This window comes from Simochromis diagramma, unplaced genomic scaffold (assembly GCF_900408965.1).
Source record: "Simochromis diagramma unplaced genomic scaffold, fSimDia1.1 OVJJ01000304.1, whole genome shotgun sequence".
Classification (NCBI taxonomy): Eukaryota; Metazoa; Chordata; class Actinopteri; order Cichliformes; family Cichlidae; genus Simochromis; species Simochromis diagramma.
Window position 1 is genome coordinate 10,717,043 of NW_024387030.1, and position 19,520 is coordinate 10,736,562.

At 40.4% G+C, this 19,520-nt stretch overlaps 2 protein-coding genes across 5 annotated transcripts in view; one reads left to right on the forward strand and one right to left on the reverse strand.

Moving 5' to 3' along the window:
• rps6ka1 (ribosomal protein S6 kinase a, polypeptide 1) overlaps nt 1–4,048 on the reverse strand; it is a 45,448-nt gene extending 41,400 nt beyond the window's left edge. Inside the window, exon 1 of the mRNA XM_040042539.1 lies at nt 3,374–4,048. Within this exon, the coding sequence (XP_039898473.1) occupies nt 3,374–3,436 (63 nt within the window). The 5' untranslated portion in view covers nt 3,437–4,048. The remainder of the gene's footprint in view (nt 1–3,373) is intronic.
• Nucleotides 4,049–9,406: 5,358 nt separating this feature from the next.
• Nucleotides 9,407–19,520, forward strand: part of cnksr1 (connector enhancer of kinase suppressor of Ras 1) — a 28,169-nt gene continuing 18,055 nt past the window's right edge. For 3 of the 4 annotated variants that reach the window (XM_040042534.1, XM_040042537.1, XM_040042536.1), the window contains exons 1-4: nt 9,598–9,834; nt 10,791–10,948; nt 13,279–13,481; nt 13,623–13,707. In XM_040042534.1, the coding sequence (XP_039898468.1) occupies nt 9,756–9,834; nt 10,791–10,948; nt 13,279–13,481; nt 13,623–13,707 (525 nt within the window). In that variant the 5' untranslated portion in view covers nt 9,598–9,755. Of the gene's footprint in view, nt 9,536–9,597; nt 9,835–10,790; nt 10,949–13,278; nt 13,482–13,622; nt 13,708–19,520 lie in introns of those variants that run through there. The other variant, XM_040042535.1, reaches the window with a different exon arrangement.

Consider the following 19,520-nt stretch of genomic DNA (forward strand, 5'->3'; position numbering starts at 1 on the left):
CACAATCTTTCTTTGAACCTATCAAGCTGAGGGTTATGTTATCACATGCCTTCCTCCACTCCCAGGTGCTCAGGTGTTCCACAGATCACACCCAGATTAGCTGAAGCTAGGCCTGCCAGTGCGAACACACACACACACACACACACACACACACACACACACACACACACACACACACACACACACAACACCACACACACACACACACACACACACACACACACACACACACACACACACACACGAAATGAACTCGTGCACACTCTCATGAACCTGACAGCACACTGCTGACCACACCTTGCTGGGAAACAGCACACATTCCATCGATCAATCTTACTTATTTTAACCTCCTTCGCCACATAAGCTTGTGGAATCCTGCTCTGTAAGCCACGGCTTGAGAAGTTCTTATAAATAAACACGCATGTTTACATTTTAATTTTAAGCCAACAGATGTGGGCCCAGATCTGGACTGAAATACATTCTAACCCAACCTGGCCAGCTCGTACATGACAGCTTTCTGCCACCATCTCACCGCACTTATGAGCTTTTAAACCTGAGCTGACACAGAAGTGAGAGGGAAATCTTGTGAACTTAAAAATTAAAAATTAAACAAAACAGAAGGTCGATGTGGAAAATATGTCGAATATGAGTGGAGGAATTTACTCATTTGGATCGGCGCAGTTTTTCCTCTATTTGAAATCCACAATTACCAAATACTGACATAAGCATGACTCAGAACTTTTGGTGGACCTGCCTCAACGTAGTAGTGACAGGGGCTCATGCAGGTGCTAGTGACTCAGCTGGGACAGCATGAGCATATTTGTTAAAGTGCCTTTATCAGGGATGAATAACTGAAGTTCATTCACAACAGATATGGCATAAAAGGTCTCAATCAAACACTTTTTTTCCCAAATCGCTCACTTCACACGTTTCTCTCTTGCTTGCTTGCTTGCTTTCTTGCTTTGTCGCAGAATAAAGCACAAAAGCGAATTTAACCGATTTCCATTCATGGCACGGTGATGAGCTCCAAACACAAGTACTTTTATTATGAGTGATGAAGGGAAAACAGACTTCCCATCAGTTGGTGTATCAGAGCACATCATTCTCTGTGTGGGTTTTTTTTTTTCCCCTTTTCTTTTTTTCCTAAATCATCCAAAAGTGCGTATCTCTGTCTGTTCCATCTGCCCATATGACTCGCATGTTCACTGGCACGGCCTCCTGTCTAAAACTCAAGCTTTCTGCTCAATCAATCTGATCCCAAAGCTATTTGAAACCAAAGTGTGCAGCTGGTTGGTAGGTTGGTGGAGATAAATGGCAGAGATCCCATCCTGACTGGCAGTGTTTGTCTGATCTAACCAATTACAGATCTTGGATTTCAGTAACCAACGCTGAAACACAATAAAAAATAAATAAATAAATAATAAAAAAAAAAAACACCAAAATATAGATATACATATAAAATTTTATATATCTCATATATCCTGATTTTTTACACACACACTTTTTTTTTTTTTAAACCAGGAATTGCACAGATTTGATTCACAGAGTTGTAACTATAACACGTTCCAAAGGCAGGGCATTTTCACAGCGTTAAACTTAGCACTCTTCACAGGCTCTGCACCACCATCTGTTCAGCTGTGATATGCTACTCAGCCAACTCACATGCTGCAGAATACTGTCAATAGTGGAGCCTGCGTGAACAAACGATGTCAAGATGACTCCGTTTGAATGTTAACCAAAGACTTTTCTTTCCATTCATTATACTCTTAGACTCATATTTCTCTCCTCCAACAGTAACTGCCGTAACTGAATCTGTAGGGGGAGATTTTTCAATTTCCAAATCTTCATATTAACTGCAGGGGTCTAATTTGTGAAGACTTGTTAAGCTGTCTGGGATATTTCTTGAGTTGCAGTTAGGTTAATAGAGCAAATTTAGACAATTTCACATTTTCTCTAACCAAGTTAAATTCCCACTGCTATCACATCAGAATGATTATGCAGACTGAGAGGTAGAAAAATGAGCTTCATTTCTAAATGACAGCTCTCGCAAAGCTGATTGAGGAGACTTGCAGTAGTGTGCACAAAGCTATTCATTGTAGAGATCAGGCACCTGAAACAGGAGCATCACATCACTTTACACACTTAATTGCAGGGGTAATTAAAAAGAGCAAATCCATACAACCAGACTGTGCCTACTGTCAGTATTATTACTACAAGCCAGTTTTTGTTTTAAAACACAGCAAACTAGAGAGACTAGACTAGATTGCGGTCTGATTTTTTTTCCTTCATAACCATAAATGTGGTAGCTTGCAAGCAGCACCTGAAGTGCTCATTAATAATAATGCAACAACACAATTACAGGAGGGTGGACAACACCCTCCTGTAATTGTGTTACAATTACAACACCCGTGGCTACAAATCTCTCTCACTATTTCCCTAATTCTATAAGTTCTGAAGTGAAATATGAGGAAAAAGCATGCTGAACACTGATATGCATGCATTTTTGATTATATTGCTTTACATGCATCTTGGGTGTGTATCGTGCACTTTTTTATAGCTTATTTTATATTGTGTGCACCTCCCTAGGGCTTACAGATGGACACCAGATAGCATTCAAATCTGATAGCAGGCATCCTCCCTCGTGTAAGCAGGTTGTTTCTGTGCACTATGCCGGACAAATGTTTACAGTTTAACCTGCAAGTCATTAGCATTAAATTATAAGAGTCAAACTTAGACTTGAAATCTATCACCCACCATAATCAGGCTACAGCTTCTCCCACTGTGATTACCCTATATACCGCAAACAGCGATCTATAGAAGCCACTATAGAGGTGATAACAGTGAGAGAGTGTGAAGATGAGCCTTTACACGACACGACAAACTAGTCTACCCTGTGGAGTTGAGCTTTGCAATTGAGTTGATCGTGAGCTTCAGTGACTGACTAGAAGGTGAATTAAACTGGGGGGTCTTTAAGCTACTTTTAGGGAAATCCAAAGCTCTCAAATGAACTGATAATAATGAAGCATTTTTCTATTGGTTAAGGGAGCCCGGCAAAGCTTTGGATTGGTTCTTTTACCCCTCCCAAAAACCTGAATATCAGTGAAGATTTTTGAATGGACAAGTCAGTCTGATTGCAAAACTTGTGTTACCCCAATTACAAATACACATTTTATTCAGTCGTTTCAAGTAACTTTACTCTCAATCACTTTTTATAGAAAGTGGTGAATGGTGAACACAGTGGATGTGGGGTTGTTCGTGAAAAAGCACACGCAAATGTTGGCTATTTTAATCTGAAAACAAAATGCGCAAAAACGCACAAAAAAAAATCCGCCCAAGCCATGCACCCAGTGCCAACACTGTCACCTCTCTTTACCTCCGTTTCGAGCTGCACTAGTTCCATTGTGGGCCATGGCTCCGCGATTTGTGCAAGAGGCATTTTCGCCGGTTTTTCAGTTTCCCCCTCAGGTGCGAATTTTGGTCAGTCCTGGTTCGTCCCAACCGCTCCTGTCAAGTGCAGTTCCGAGAAGCTCCTCACTCAGGTCCCGAGTCCAGTCACAGGAGATTTATCAGCACTTTGCTCTCTACACAGCGGAGGGGGACACACATACGGTCTCTGCAGTCAAGAGCTTTGCAAACAAACGTAATCCCCGTGATTTGACTTCGGCGACGATGGGTAACTCGTGCGTATTTGTTGAAAGTGATTATCCTGTTGGAAACAGCACAAACACACACCCAAAGCAAGCGTGTCCTTTCAGGTAAGCGCGTTGGCTTGCTCGGGATTTTGGTTTGACAAGCGGGAGAGAAGAGCGCAGAGAGCAACACTGATCCAAGCTCCTTTAATGAGGCTGTGTGAGAGTCTAATGCCACCTAAAGGAATTATCCGGAGCCCGGGCTGTCCTTGCAATCGACGCCGTATCGGATCTTTATTTACGTCTTCCTGTGCGCTCGTGAATTCATCCAGTCAGAACGGCAAGACTTCTCTCTGTCCGCCAGCTTCCTAACGCTATGCGATACGCGCAGAGACCTCAGTGTGGGTCTGTAGTACGAGCGGGGATGCAACTCGAGCTGTTATTGGCAGGCTCCGGCAGGATTTTATCCAGCCCCCTTCTGTGCTTGTTCCGCCCAAGTCTGATCGCGCCATCATCTGGTAGAGAGTGGATCTGCAACTACGTAATGCGTACCGGGAGCCTGCTGCCGATGGAACGGCCTGCTTTCTTTGATGATGTGGTGCAGCAGGTGCATCAGAGGAGTAAAGATCCTTGGCCTTTCAAAGAGGAACCTTTAAATCACCATCAGCTAAAAGCATTGGAGGAATATTGGATTGCACAATATACTGATCACAGATGGACTTGCCAGTGCAGAGTCCAATAGAGTTCTCCTACCCAGAATGGCACTGCTTTCCTCAGCCAGGCCTCTCAAATGTTTAATTCAATGAAATTACATTTAGTGCACACTGGCTTTTGGACCTGCATCATCACTTCCTCTGGGTCTAAAAATGACATGCACCGTTGCAAACATTACATAACATTTGTGGTTACACAATGATGTAAAGAATTCAAGAGAAGGGAGCAGAAAAGACTAGAATCAAAGGTCGTGACCGGTGGTGTTTTATTCTTTCCGGCCATTACTCTGATGCAGCATTCTCTTCATTGACAACAGCTCTTGTGAAGGTCCTTGTAATCTTCAGCGATATAATACAGCCCTCCACCCTCAACACTTCTCCGCTTCATTCACTGCTAAGTGGATTTTGCTCTTGGCCAGCTTTGGTTACTATTGGCAACTGGAGGGCATAAAAAACGCCTTGTGTTGTGGATCTGATAAATTTTTGATTCAAACCAAGATGGGGAAGGCAATGCATTCACAGAAACACAAATAAAAAATTAAGTGGAATGGAAAATTGCTCACAATTTGGCACCTTTCTTTCAGTGGCGGCGTTATCTAGGTCTAAAATTCTACTGCTGCATTGATGTAGCCTGTTTATCTGAGCGCTGCAAGATGTTAAACACAAAAGAAATGAACTAGAGAAGGAAGCGCTTCTTCTCTTGTGTAGCTGCACTTTGTTTCTAACCTGTTGGCAGCACCTCTTCTGTTTACTCAAGAAAAACTGCCACACTAATTAATGTCTCAAGGGTTACTGCAGTTTTCTATTAATATTCATACTATATAACAACAACAACAATAAAAAATACACATGCATATACCCACACAAACATTGCCACACACAGGGGTTTGAAAGGGGGGGAAGGGAATATGCTGACTTTCCTTTTCCCTTCAAATATCGCAGTGTTTATGTGTAGCCTATTTATCGTGTAACAAATTCATACCATCAAGGAGTGACCAAAAGGTGACATCGCCCTTCCTAAGTGGAGTATTATGCATCATGCTGACATTGTATGCAATATAGAAAGTCACAGCTCACCCAGAGATTGCATTAACCCATTGATTTGTCTCCCGTGGTAAAAAGAGCTGCTAAGAGAAAGCTCATGGCACCTCGTAATGTTGTTTGTCAGTGAAGCCATACGACAGACCATCCTTTTCTTTTCATCATCTCTCATCCTCCCTCTCCTCATTATTCCTTGACCATTATGTGCTGGGCAAGTGTCGCTCTCTCCTCTTTCTCTCTCTCCACCTCTCCAAGGATACCAGTCGAATGATCCTGATGGTTTGCCACTGTGCACGGCTCATCCTGTGTTATATGATATTTTTGGTGTGAGCCTTCAGTGGAAGCGAGGGGTGTAAATAAAGGCAATTTATAGGAGGAAATAAAGTGATTATCTAGAGGGTTGAAAGGTCGCATCAAGAGATTTAGGAAGAGTGCGGATGACCTAAAATCAATACAATGTAAACTGCAAATTATAAGCAACAAAGGAGGCAAACCTGATAAAACAAATAACCGAACAAATGAAAGTCGAGACTGTCTTTGTGTTAGGAGTGCTGTCCACTGCTATACTAACTTACAAGGAATCTCTTATTCTGTTCATGATGCTGTGGTGATATCACATCTTACACAGATGACTCAGAGGTGTTTCCCATCCAGTGACTCTGGGGATGCCCTACCCCCACCTTCAACAGGAAATGGGCAATATGACTCTATACAGCTTCATATGCACGTGCAGCGGAGCAAGACTAGCTTATTGGAAAGATGACTAAAGCGTGTTTGTTGAGCTGTTGAAGACAAGAAGCAGCAAAGTAGATGGCTTGTTCGGTCCCCCCTAAAGGGCTGCCTGCAAAGTAGACAAACGGATGCAAACCTGACCTTGTTGATTAACCTCATTTTCATTTTGAGCTGAAATCACAGAGGTAAAAAGGAGAGAGAGCGAGACCGAGCACGCGGAAGGAGAAACAATGAATTGTGTTATGTAAGTCCTTGTAAACAGGGCAATTAAAATGCAAATACATGGATACTCCAATTGTGAAGTGGCAGTCGGTTTCGAAAAAGCATCTCAAAATAAATCTGCTTATCTATTGCCTTTGCTTTTCTCTGATTTATTATTTCTATTGCTCTTTTACTTTTTTGTATGTTTACATTACTATTGTGCCATAGATGTACATCAATTTTTCATCTGTATTTTCCAGTGTTGCGCTTCTTTAACATCAACTGAGTGAACCAAGCACTTTGTCTGTATTTACTGTATTTCAGCATTTATTAAACGTTTTCTTTCTGCTGTCGAAATGTGACATATAATAAAAATAAACAGTAGACATAGCCTATTTTATTTACACAAGACTGATACCACATGGGTTTCTAACAACTCCTTTATTCTTAAACCAGGGAGGTACACAGGAAAAATGGTTAGCAACACATTATTAGTAGCAGTATTAGTATATTTCTGTTTGTATATGTGTGTATGTTGGAACAACCTTACATATAACCAAATGATATATGTAAGGTTAATAGATTTTAAACAGTTATGTTTTATGTTTTCTTTCCTACTCAGCTTTATAACAATGAGTAGATCTGCAACAATCTAAGGTTAAGTATAATTCTGTTTATGGGTAGTTAATCCAAAGGATTAATTTGATTATGCAACAGAGACACCAGGAAATTACTGCACTGAACAAATTAATTAGCTGCTCAATAGTGAAGCAAAGGTAATTATTCAATCTCTGCTGACTGACTAGAGAAGGACAAGATGCAGTTGTAATGACTGAAAATACATCCTGGCTTTGTGTCATGCACAAATCATGAACAAAGAGAAGAAAGAGTTATTATATTTCAAACATCTGTGGAATTTCCATTAAGAAATAGTTAAAAGGACAGAATGACTAAGGATAAAGCCCACTGGCAATACTGATTGGGCATAGAAATTTATAAAAGAAAATCAAGCAGAGTCAAAATACTTTAATAATCCCTAACGAAATTATGTGGGTTACAGTTATTCCAAGAAAAGAGTGAGGAATAAAGAAGAGAAGACAGGTTATAGATCTAAATGACACAGACACTTTGTTTTACACTAACAGCTTGAACACCTCTCCGGTCTACAAATAGCAAATCTTCACTGTCGAGTAAAAAAACAGCATGTTGAGGCTTGAAGTTGTAGCCCAGGTATTTGGGCTTGGCCAGTAGGTGGGCCAAGGACATGCCTATACAAAAATATATATTAAAACAAAAACAATCCCAGAGACCAAAGTCAGCAAGAACAAACAACTATCTAAGATTGTGATGTCAGTGAGTCAAAAGTCACGATGCTAAAGGCTATTATTAGGTTTTTGTAGACTGGAAAACAGGAAAGCCAAAGAACAGCTTAAGCGATCCATGTCCAATAAAAGTGCTCTTTCTAAATTAAAAAAAAAGCCCCAAAACACTACAGGATAGCCTTGATCTTGATCTAGGACTTGATCACAGAGCAGTACTGGGGACAGGTTCAGACTTGATTTGTCAGGCTAGTAGAGTGATGTGTTACACACAAGTTTGTTTCTTCTTCCTCTCACATTTTCAGCTGAGAACATCTTAACCCAGCAAGAGTTGGATCAGCTGTACTGACCAAGTGTGTCTACACATACAAGGGGTTTGGCTCTGGTTATTTCTTTGTTATCAGTGCACGTAGTAGAATATACAACAGACAGTTCTGACAGTAACAATAGCGGTTCAGTCAGCAATAATCACGAATTGTTGTGCATTCGGAAATGCTCTTACTGTTACTATTACTGTTCCATAATTTCAAAACAATGTGGCCATTCTCCATTTTTAGCTAGAGATTTGTTGCTAACTCGATATTTTCTTTTCTTCAAATCATTGTCTGTTAACTCTAGACATGGTTGTGTGGGGAACATCCCAGTCAATCAGTTTCTGAAATACTCACACCCGCCTGTCCGGCACCAACAAACTTGTCACATTTAAAGTCCCTTCAGTGACTTTTCTTTCTCATCCTTAGGTCTTCTTGACCATGTCTGCATACCTAAATGCACTTAGTTGTTGCCACATCTTTGGCTGAATAGATATTTGCATTAACAAGCGGATGAACATGTGTACCTAACTGAATAGCCACTGATCATATATGCCACATGGATATGGGCACAGTGTCATTTTGCCTACTGACTTATGAGGTCAGCTTTCCCCCTGCCTCTGCCTCTTTCTCTTGGTTCAAAGAGGATAACAGCAGAGGGTGCCAGATATCAGAGGGTAGCTCTTTGATGCCAGTAGCCTTTCCATCAGGTCTTGCCCTTTAGCACACTTGATCAAAGTACATTTTGATCAAGAGCACACATTCTCACGGTGCTGTTTTGTACTCACAGTTTTCTTTAAGAGATTATTTACTATAGAATTGGAGCCTATGGTGAAGAAATAAGAAGCCAAAGAGGCCATATTAAAGTAGATAACTGCATCATATATTCAGCTTGATGCATTATAATAATCTGTGCAGTTTCATGTGGGTCAAAAATGTGTTTACAAATAAGCTAAGATATTTCTTCGTCCAGGAGGATGATCCTAATATATTTATTTATACCATAAATAAATGAGCCAGCGGAAAATGTCTGACACTACTGGACATTATTACAATATTTATAAAGTTATAGCAATGTCACGTTAACCTATCCATAGCTAAAAATAACTAGTCAGCTGAGTTCAAATGATAAAAAAAGGAAACATTTCCGGAAAATTCCCGGGAGAACCGGCTAACAGTTATTCTTGGAAGAGAGGATTAAGTCTGCGTCTCAGTGAGCAAGTTACAGTTTCTGTGTATTTCAGCTATTTTGAAGCTTTAAGAAAAAGGAAATCAGCAATGGTGTGAGTTAAAGGGCTCATAATATTTCTATAAACCTAATTTTCTATACAGCATCTGCTGTTTTTGCTGTGGACAATCAAAAGGTTGAATCAGGTCCAGCCATAAGTAGCGCAGGGCTATTACAGGATTATCGCATTGTTATTATATTGCATTGTACAGGTGTTGAGGTGTTGTGTGCAATACATACTTCCACATTGCCGCATGAGCCGTGCGCCTTTTTTTGAGCGGCGACGTGAGCTGCGCATGAAAGTAAAGTATGAGGGAAGTTCTGAAGTCTTAAAGCCGCAGTAAACACACTATTCCTTCAGGTAAGGAAGGGGTGGGGGATAGGTGGGAGGGGTCTTGCTCCTGGTGCAGGCTGACAGTTCTGTGTTATTGGCTGACAGCAGGTGAGAGACTCTTACCTGTACCCGAGAGAAGGAGTGCCAGTCGTCGTCGTCGTCGTCGTCTGATTCCAAATCAGGATCTACTTTTTCTTCTTCCAGCCACCCAGAGAGGTAGAAATCGGCCAGGACCGCTGGGAACTGAATGAGCGACTGCAACAGGACTCCGAGCATGGAGCCTATAACGTCGTGGAGCGAGGAGAGAGTGAGCAAGTGGCTCCAAGGTGAGACACATATTGCTTTTCCTTGTCTAACGCCTTGATCACTTCACAGGTACTTTGGCTCGCACGGTAATGTTAGAAATAGAATCGCCACACAAATCCTCTTGGAGGTGGAAGGTGAAGGTGGAATGAGGAAGTGGCCCGTGCAGAGGGAGAAGCCAAAACAGTGTAGCTCTGATCAGTGTCAACAACTAAAATAGTGTCCTCATAAACAATAGTTTACATGAATGCTTGTCATGTACCTGTATTATTTAGATCTCGTCATATAAACAGGCCTCCCCAGTTGGTATGTTAAAGCGTGTTAAAGTAGTGGTGGAAAGTAACTGAGCACAGCTTTGAGGTAATTGATTAACTTTAATATTTTGGATTTATGGTAGGCTCCTTTTTTGTAATTATAAACATGTTACTTTTTTATGGATTACAGTTGACAAGGAGTCACTCTATATATTATACAGCTTGAACAGTAAAAGTACATTTTGCTGTAAATACTTTCATTTTAGTGTTAATTTAAAAGCAGTATTTGAGTATTTAAAAGCATATTAAAATATCCTTACATATTACTGATATATTGTAGTTATATATATATACAGAAGTGTCAATGATTTCCATGCTTTAGAGATAATTCTAAATATCATGTTTTTGACTTGCGCTTTTTACTGATGTGGTTTTGATCATAAATCATAGCTTAATTTAATACACAGTTAATAGCACAGTTAATACACATAATACTGGTATTACTTTGGTACCACTATAGTGTTCAGATATTAGTAAACTACTCGTGTTTCACAGTCAAGTCTTTACTTTTTCAAACTTAATTACTCAACATGTGGTAGAGAAGAAGAAGAAGACCATTTTCAAGCCTGCACATGCACGGGACTTTATGAGTATGTGGACTTTTCCAGTTATACTTTTGCCATGTGTGCAGCTAAAGCCTGTTGTTTTTTGTGCCCTTCGGCAAGGTTTGGATACCCCACTGCATCAGTATCCAGTTGCACAGTGGCATCTATCAGGGGTGGACCTGCTCCAGTTGACTTCTCAGCACCTGGAGGCGTTGGGAGTCCATAAGATTGGACACCAGGAGCTTATACTGGAGGCTGTGGAGAAACTGTGCTCTCTGGTGAGTGAGCAATGAGAATTACATATTATAATACATGTAGACAGTGATGCTGAGTGTATCTCAGAGTATCTTTTGTCATGTTTTTGCTGTGCTGTGGATTGTAACGGTGCAGTAATCATGCTATCATGTTCTGGTGGTGCGTATGTTCTGATACAGCAGCACAGAGATATAATTTTGCCTCACTGCTGTGTTTTTACACCTTATTTTTGTTTGCACAGTGGAATGAGCAGCTGTTGGTCAATCGGTTGCAAATCTAGCCAGAACATACAGCCAGTACTTGACTTTTCTGTCACTTTTACAACAATCCAACATATCACAGTAAAATACTTACTTTGGTTTTCTAGCTAAGATCAAAGGACTAGTCATGCATCAGCTGTAAGCAAAGCAGATTTAGAATACAAAAGCTTGGGCTTAATAGTTTGCATGCAAATTTTAGGGAAATCGTGCAGTCAACTAAAAAAAAAAAACACTTACGCATTCCCTTTGATTCTCTATCCCATTTTTTCTGCTGCTTAATTATTTACCCTGCTTGTCCACTTTTAAGAGCAAGTTTTAGGAGACTTAAATTCTGTGTGCGTATGTGTTTGTGTGTGTGTGTCTGTGTGTTTGTGTGGAGGGGACTCCAGAATGGCCTTAGGACTAATTGAAGAGGACAGTACCAGGCCGGGTTCCAGCTCTTGTGGCGTAACAGCCTGTAAACATCAGCCTAAGACTCAGGCTGCTTAAACTGCCGAAATAACTAATACTGATTAGTCGTTACAACATGAACAGTTCAAACCCAAAGTCTGTGCGAATGAGGGTGCAACACTTAAGTAAAAGCTTTGCTTTTCAAGCTTCCATTATAGTGTGCATGTGGCTTCATGTGCCCACTTCCTCTCCTCCCTCCAGGACTTAATGCTCCGTGAAGCGCTAACACTGCGCTCATTCATAAAAACACCCATCAGATACTCACATGGAGTAGACCAAACAGGTTCACGCGCATGGTTAGATAATTACCAGCTACAGTGTTGAAAAGGCCATGAAAAATTCATGGCCACTTGTTGACAGGCCCAGTGTTCCGGCTGGTTGTGTACCAACAAACCTCTTGACCATGGATGAGTGGGTCACGACAATTGCATGCTCCTCCTTCAGTGATTTTAAAGAGTCACGTCTCATGCTGCTGGCCAGCAAACTGTGATGACAAGCATATGATTGTATTATTATGTATTGATTTTACTCTTTGTTACAGTGTAATCTATTTGCTTTTCTCCCCTTTTCACTTGTATTGCATTGTGCTGTGAGGATTTATCATTTATGCAGTTAAGGGTTCAGGATAGACAGTTTATAAAATGCTGTGCTTCTTTGTAATTGCTCTGGGTGGTTTAGATCCATGTGGGCAGTTTATAAAAAACAGGTGTTTAATGGAAATTTTTTTAAATTGCTCATTATGGTTCTTTATAATCGCTCAGACAATTGCTAAAATAGCTAAAACAGACATGCATTTTATCATAACAGTTGTGCTATAACACAATATCAATACCATGACAAAAGATTACATATAAAATATACATACACAGAGTCATGAAGCGTAACCCTCTGAGAATTAAAGGTTTGAAGTTTGTCTTTGAATGTAGATACGGTTGTAATTGACCTCAGGTCAGACGAACGTGCAGCTTTTTCCAAAGAACAAAACCACAGAAACTGAAAGCACCCACACTTGGATCTAATTCTGGGAATAGTCAAAGGTTCTGCACCTGATGACCTGAGAGGTCTGATTGGGTAATAAACAATTCAATTGTCATGCTGGTAGTAAATGTTCGACAACAGTAACTTACATGGTCACTTTTTCACATATCTTAAAACAAAACAGGAAACAACACACATTTTTCCATCAACAAGAAATGCTGTATTTTGTGCAGGTCGCACAGCCTTTGCTGAGCATTCATGCTACAATACCAAGAAAAAAGTCTGTATAATGAATTCTCTGAACTCTCTCCCCACAGCTATATTGAAATGACATGCTGGGGATTGTGTTCTAAGGATTTTAGATGCATTTTTTTGGCTTTGTTCAAAAATACACCGAATAGAAGCGACAGGAAATGAAGAGAGAGCGGGGGGCCGATGTGCTACACACAGCAGGTTCCAGTTCAGAGTCAAAGGGACATGTTGTGAACACTATATCAAATGTATCTTAAGCGATATATTGTGTTAACTGTAAAGGGACAGTAGGAACGAAGAAGGGGTGTTGTGAATTAAACATTCAACATCATTAATGTAACACATTGTTTTTTGAGTGAAAAGGGCACTGTACTAGTTGGATTTGTGTGTGTTTCTTTTTTGTGCGTGTCCAGACCTATGGTATAGGCGGTGAGAACCTACGTGGTCTGATAGAGAAGCACCGCACTGTTGCTCACAGCCTACAGATGGGCATCCAGGCCCGCTGGCGCCTCAACAGCTACGACGGACAGCACACTACCAAGCTGACTCCCACAATTCTGCAGCTCGTAGTGGAACTCATCGCCTCAGCCAAAGGCCTCTTCTCTTTGCTCAACAGGTCTGTAAACAGAAAGCAAGCTAACCTTTTTATTTTTAAATTTTGAAGTTATTGTAAATCAGGAAGGTCCCCTGCTGTTTCTTAAGCATATTCTTGTTTTTAGAGTTTTTTCTATATAAACTGCAATCATTTTCTTTTCAGATATCAATATTCCCAGCTCAATACATACACCACCACCAAGAACATATTCAGTTACTGCAAAGAGCTGGGAGACATTGTGCACAAGGTAGGCCCATTTTTTCTAAATAACTGCATCAAAGTCTCAGCATGAGCTTGTGAATGGCATTATTGCAGTAAAAGAAACCAAACAAACTAATATATAATATATACTAATATATATTTTTTATCAGCTGTCTGCTCTTACAATACAGAGAATTGAAGACAAGTACTTCACAGCACATGTGCTCGTGAGTCCACACAAAGTGTATACTTTTAAGAGGAACCAAACACTATTGAACAATGTTTCCAGCAGCACTCTCATGCACACTATAAACCTCCAAAGGGGAACTGCAACCTGTTGTGCGATTTATTTATTTATTTTTCAAATCAAAAAGCCCAAATGAGCAAGCCAGAAGCACAAACACACTCCCTGTTCCTCAGTTTAGCCCGAGTAATGCAATTTTTATCTTTACATTCCTGGCATATTTGGAGGCAGCTGTAACTTGAAGACGCTTAGGTTAAAAGGGCTGGCAAAATGAACGGCTTGGTTTGGTCTGTGTTTACCCCGGCAGGGTGCTATTGAGAGAAATGGCGGTGGGGAGAAAGAATATTTATAATAGGATACATGTAAAGGTGGGTGAAATGTTCTCGCAGGTAACAGGAAAGGCAGGCCTGGATATGTTGTTGTGCCTGTGGGAGGGAAGGAAGGAGGGGGGGAAGAGCTGAGTGGGAAGCAAAGGGCATGGGAGAGAAAGGGGAGGAGACTGAGAGAGGGATTGCACCACCGCTGCTAAATGACTTTTGACTCCCGAGGGAGTGTGGATTGATAAACGCGCTGCAAAGAGCAACAAGCAGAGAGAAGTTATTAGCTGGGCACTGTGGTGACATTAGAGATAAATAGCCTGACAGAAGTTGAGAAGAGAAGAGGAGAAAAAGAAAATGGAGCTCCAGCGATAACATGAATGGAAGATAATTCGAGAGATACAAAGACAGTAAGCAGTAGAGAGAAGCTGTGGCTGAAAGAGAACTCTGAGTATTTAGAGAGGTTTATTTAAAGCTCCTGGACACCTGCCCATCACGACAGGTAGAGTTCTCATCTCTTTAACTGGATAACTCTCCACATGTTGATCCTTTTTTTCTTTTTTTCTTTGCTTGAATGCTTAAAATACCTACACTTAGATATAAAAGCAAGTGTATTTTCTGCTGGTGTAGTTAAAAATCAATCTCTGGGGTCCAGAAAACAGGACATTACCCTAATGGGCTTCAGTGAGCAGCAGGCAAGGAAGGAAGCATGGATTTAAGATTGATTTTAGTTATTGACTCTGAAGAGATTTTTTTTGATCCTATGAGCTGAATCAGCGTTGTCCCCTGTTGTTTTCTTTCATTGTCCGGTTGATCACCGTTTGTTATCGGCGAGCTTTTGTTTGTTCCTGTTTTTAAATTTTGAATATAATCAGGTGTTTTAAAGCTAGGTGTTATTTTATATAAAATTGCTCAGAGCTGCTGAGACTATTCTGTGAAGTAAGGTCAGAGGCATGTGAGGAAATTATTAATGGGCTTATGTGTTAACCAGAAAACAGGATGACTATTGTTTCAGGTTCCTCTTCTTAAACATCAGCCACATCTATTGTATAAATGCTGGATATCAACGGTTTTGATAGAAAACTCTTGGCAGATCATTTGTAAGCTCAGTTTTGAGCAGCGTGTGTGCACACGTTCTTGTACTGCTGCAATCGCATTAGCAGCATAGCATCACTAAAAGCATCCATACAGACTAGCATTTTCAAAGATTTTGCTTCAGGCTCGGTTGGTATCACACACCCCACCCTGTGGCATTTACTGTCCTGTCAGGAGGCCACCCTTTAGCATGACGTCTTTTCTAAAGAAGGGCTTTTAAAGAAGCCAAACCACATCCTTCGCATCAAAAAGGAGTCTTATTTCCTGTGTGCTTGTGTATATTTAAGTGTGTGCGTGTTTCTTTTCTCTCACCTCGAGGGTGCTCGGGGTCAGTAGTCAGCTGGTGTCATTGAAGATGCTGCACTAAAGTTGTCAGGTCTGATTTTCACAGTAGCACAGGCTCAGTTTGCTTTGAAGCAGCCAAGCAGCAAGCAAAGAGAGAGGAAAAGAGAAGGGAAATTGGTGGCGATGAACTGGGGAAATTCATTATAAAACGGTATGTGAGTATAACTGGAATTCCATTTCTTCTGGAAAAACAACAGTCAGACTTTTAATAGTGCCTTTCACATGAGAACATCAAGGTGAAGGTGTTACTCAAGAGATTTTAATGTTTAACTCTTGAAGGACTATGCCCAGGGTGGCTGGAGCCTATTGAGCTGTCAAAGGACGAGAGGCATTGTACACCCTTTTGTTTTTATCTATTTAATTATTTTTATTTTTTATTCTTGTGTTTTAAAGCAGACACATAATAATATAATATTAAGCACTTTGGTACACCACTGGTTTTTAAATGTGCTATATAAATAAAGTTTGTTGTTGTTGTATAAAACGAATTGTAGGACACAACTACTTCATCTTTAAAATTAGCATTGGGATCTTATTGCTCACCGGAATTAGACTCAGGATGAATTGGCAAGAGGATGAAAAAGTCATCATGCATGAGAGCTGTCAAACTATAGCTTGTGTTATTTTTAGGGTTAAAAAACAAGAGCAGAAGAGAAATCCCAAAAAGACCAGAATTTGAAAAAGGTATGGAAAAAAAAAAAAAACAAGGAAAAGAGCAACAGGAGTGGAAGAGATCTAACATTATGTCTTCCAGTCTTTTTATAGCAAGTCTGTGAGTTGGTGGTTAACACAGGGGTAGTCCAAGTATGTAAACATGCGTGCTGAGGCAGCAGAGGTCTGTCTCAAGAGATCTTGTGTAGACTTTTGATGTAAAGTTTGGTAGATTTTAAGGATCTGTAATAGGTTGCACAGCCTCCAATCAACAGTCCATGTTTGAGCATATTGTACATTCCTGTCATCTCATTTGTTGTTGGTTTTAGCCTCCTGTTGTGTGTGTGCCCATGCATGGCTGTGCCCATTCTTGTTTTTCTGAATGTTACACCCACATAAAAGCGTGTCATTGTTTCCTAGACAACTATGGAGCAAACAGCTTTAAGGCACAGGATGTTGTTCCAAAGTTAGCTCAGCACCTGATCGGGCCACACACACCATGATCCACAAGACAAGACAGCTCAGCACTATTCCTATTTATTTCTATGTATTTATTTATATAGCACTTTTAATTACAATAGTGGTGTTGATCAAAGTGCTGTACAAACATACAAATTACACAATAAAATAACACACAATAAAATAGCAATATCAATTAACATCAATGCCAAACAGCTAATAACAAATAAATAAGTAAATAACTCTCATGCAGTATTAAAAGCCAGTGAGTAGAAATGTGTTTTAAGATAGGATTTAAAAAGGCTGAGGGTAGGAGCCTGTCTAATGTGGAGAGGTAAATCATTCCACAATTTAGGCACCACGACCGCAAATGCACGATCATCTCTAAGAACCAGCCTCGACCTTGGTGTGGCCAAAAGCAAAACATCACCCGATCTAAGAGCTCTAGGGGGCATATAAGGCTGCAGTAGGTCTGACAGATACCCTGGGCCTGTCCATTCAGTGCTATATAAGTCACAAATAAGATTTTATAATTGATTCTAAAACGTACAGGGAGCCAGTGAAGTGAGGCAAGCACCGGGGAAATATGTTCATTTCTCTTCGTTTGTGTCAAAAGACAAGCAGCGGCATTCTGAACCAGCTGGAGCCTTGCAAGACAAGTCTGACTAATGCCTACATATAAAGTATTACAATAGTCCAGTTGTGATAGGATGAAAGCATGAATTGCCCGTTCTAGGTTTGTAAAAGACAAAAAAGATCTCACCTTGGATAAAAGCCTCAGTTTAAAGAAAGACCGCTGTACAACTAAACTAATCTGTTTCTCAAAGGTGAACTTATTGTCAAATATAACCGCCAAATTTTTTGCATGCGATTTGATAAAAGGTTCTAAACTGCGCAAATTAAAATGTGAGGTTCTAGAATTGCAACTTGGTCCAAAAACGATCACTTCGGATTTATTTTTGTTGAAATTCAGGAAATTAGAAGCCATCCGGGCCTTAACTTCGCCGAAACACTGAAATAAAGGTTCTAGGGAGGCAGAACTGTTTCTCTTTAGCTGAAGATAGATCTGAGTGTCGTCAGCATATGAGTGAAAACTAATATTATATTTCCTGAAAATAAGACCCAGAGGCAACATATAGATAGAGAATAGAATTGGCCCCAGTACAGAACCCTGGGGAACACCACAAGTACAGGAGGCTGTGGAAGAGGTAAAATCTCCAATCTTCACTGAGAAAGTCCTATCAGAGAGGTATGACCTGAACCACTCTGGAGTGCCTTTGATGCCGCATTGCTCCAACCGAGAGATCAAGATGCTGTGGTCAACAGTATCAAATGCAGCGGTCAAATCCAAAAGCAAAAGCACAGCTGAGTTGCCTGAGTCTTTTAAAAGTGCAGTTTCAGTGCTATGAAAAGCTTTGAAACCAGACTGAAACCTCTCGAGAACATTGTGACCATATAGAAAAGATTGCAGCTGAACAAATACAATCTTTTCCAAAATTTTTGACAGAAAGGGGAGCTTTGAAATAGGCTTGAAGTTTGCAAGAACAGACGCATCGAGATTAGGTTTTTTAAGCGCTGGCTGCACAACAGCATGTTTAAAACAGGCTGGCACAACACTAAGCGCAGTATTGCAGCAGAACCGTGCGGCGGTGTACAAACTACTGTTCTCGTTCATTAAAGGTGAGATGAAGAAAGATTTGTGTCTCTTTTTTTAAAGTTTGCTTCTCTTCCTAACTGGGATTGTCTACCATTTATTGATGCCTACACTGTGGCTAATCTGTAACTATTATAGTTGGAGTAATGTTAAAGGTCAGGCTTGAGAATCTGGCTGCAGAATAAACTTGTTGTTGCTCAAAACTTAGTGAGTGCCATTGCGTTTTATAGGCCTGCATCAATTCCATTGTTTCAGTTTTGTGGGCATCTTGTTCTGCTTTTGTTGATGGCGATCTAAAATTGATTCAACTCGAGAGTGACAGTACAACAAGCTGTTGAGAACTAAATGTTTCCCACCCCTTACGTCTTATCTCATTTCCTCTCCTCTGCTTCTTTCTTTGTCAGGTCTTTACCACAGACAAGCTCTCATATTCTTTTTATAGATGTGTAATAATTATTCGTAATTTCAATGCTCACTTTACTTATGTTAGAAAGGGGTGATTCATTGTTTCTGTATGCACGAACAAGCCCATGCATACAGTTTTGGTGCCCGTAAGTGATTCTTAGTGTGATACCAGCAGTGAGAAATGTTAGTTTGTGGTCTTTGTTTTCCCACCACGCCCAGCTGAGTTTCACGGCACAACTGTACCTGTCGCCCACCTGAGATGTGTGTCATTTCCTATTCTGGCAGAGCTAGAAAAGAATGCAGAACAGACTGCATTGCTGAAGGGAAATAACCTGTGGCGTGACTTTAAATACAACAGAAAGTAGAGGCGTTGGTTTGGCTTTATTTTTACCATATTTCTATAAAGCTATGGTGAGAGTTTTTACAGGAAAGAACCTAATGCAGAACAGATAATGTGTGTAAAAGGTGGCACCAAATTAGAACCGCAGCTGCTGTTGCTATTTACAGCACTGATTTGTACAAACTAAGTTCTTGTCCTGAGGTTTACACCAAATTTAAGGATGTCATACTAAAGATGGATGTAGCCACAGTTGGATCATCTACTGGTCTGTAGCATGTTGAAGCATCACTTTGGGTTACAGGTTACTAGCTAAGCCAGCCCACTTGATTTGAAATGTACATTCATTAAT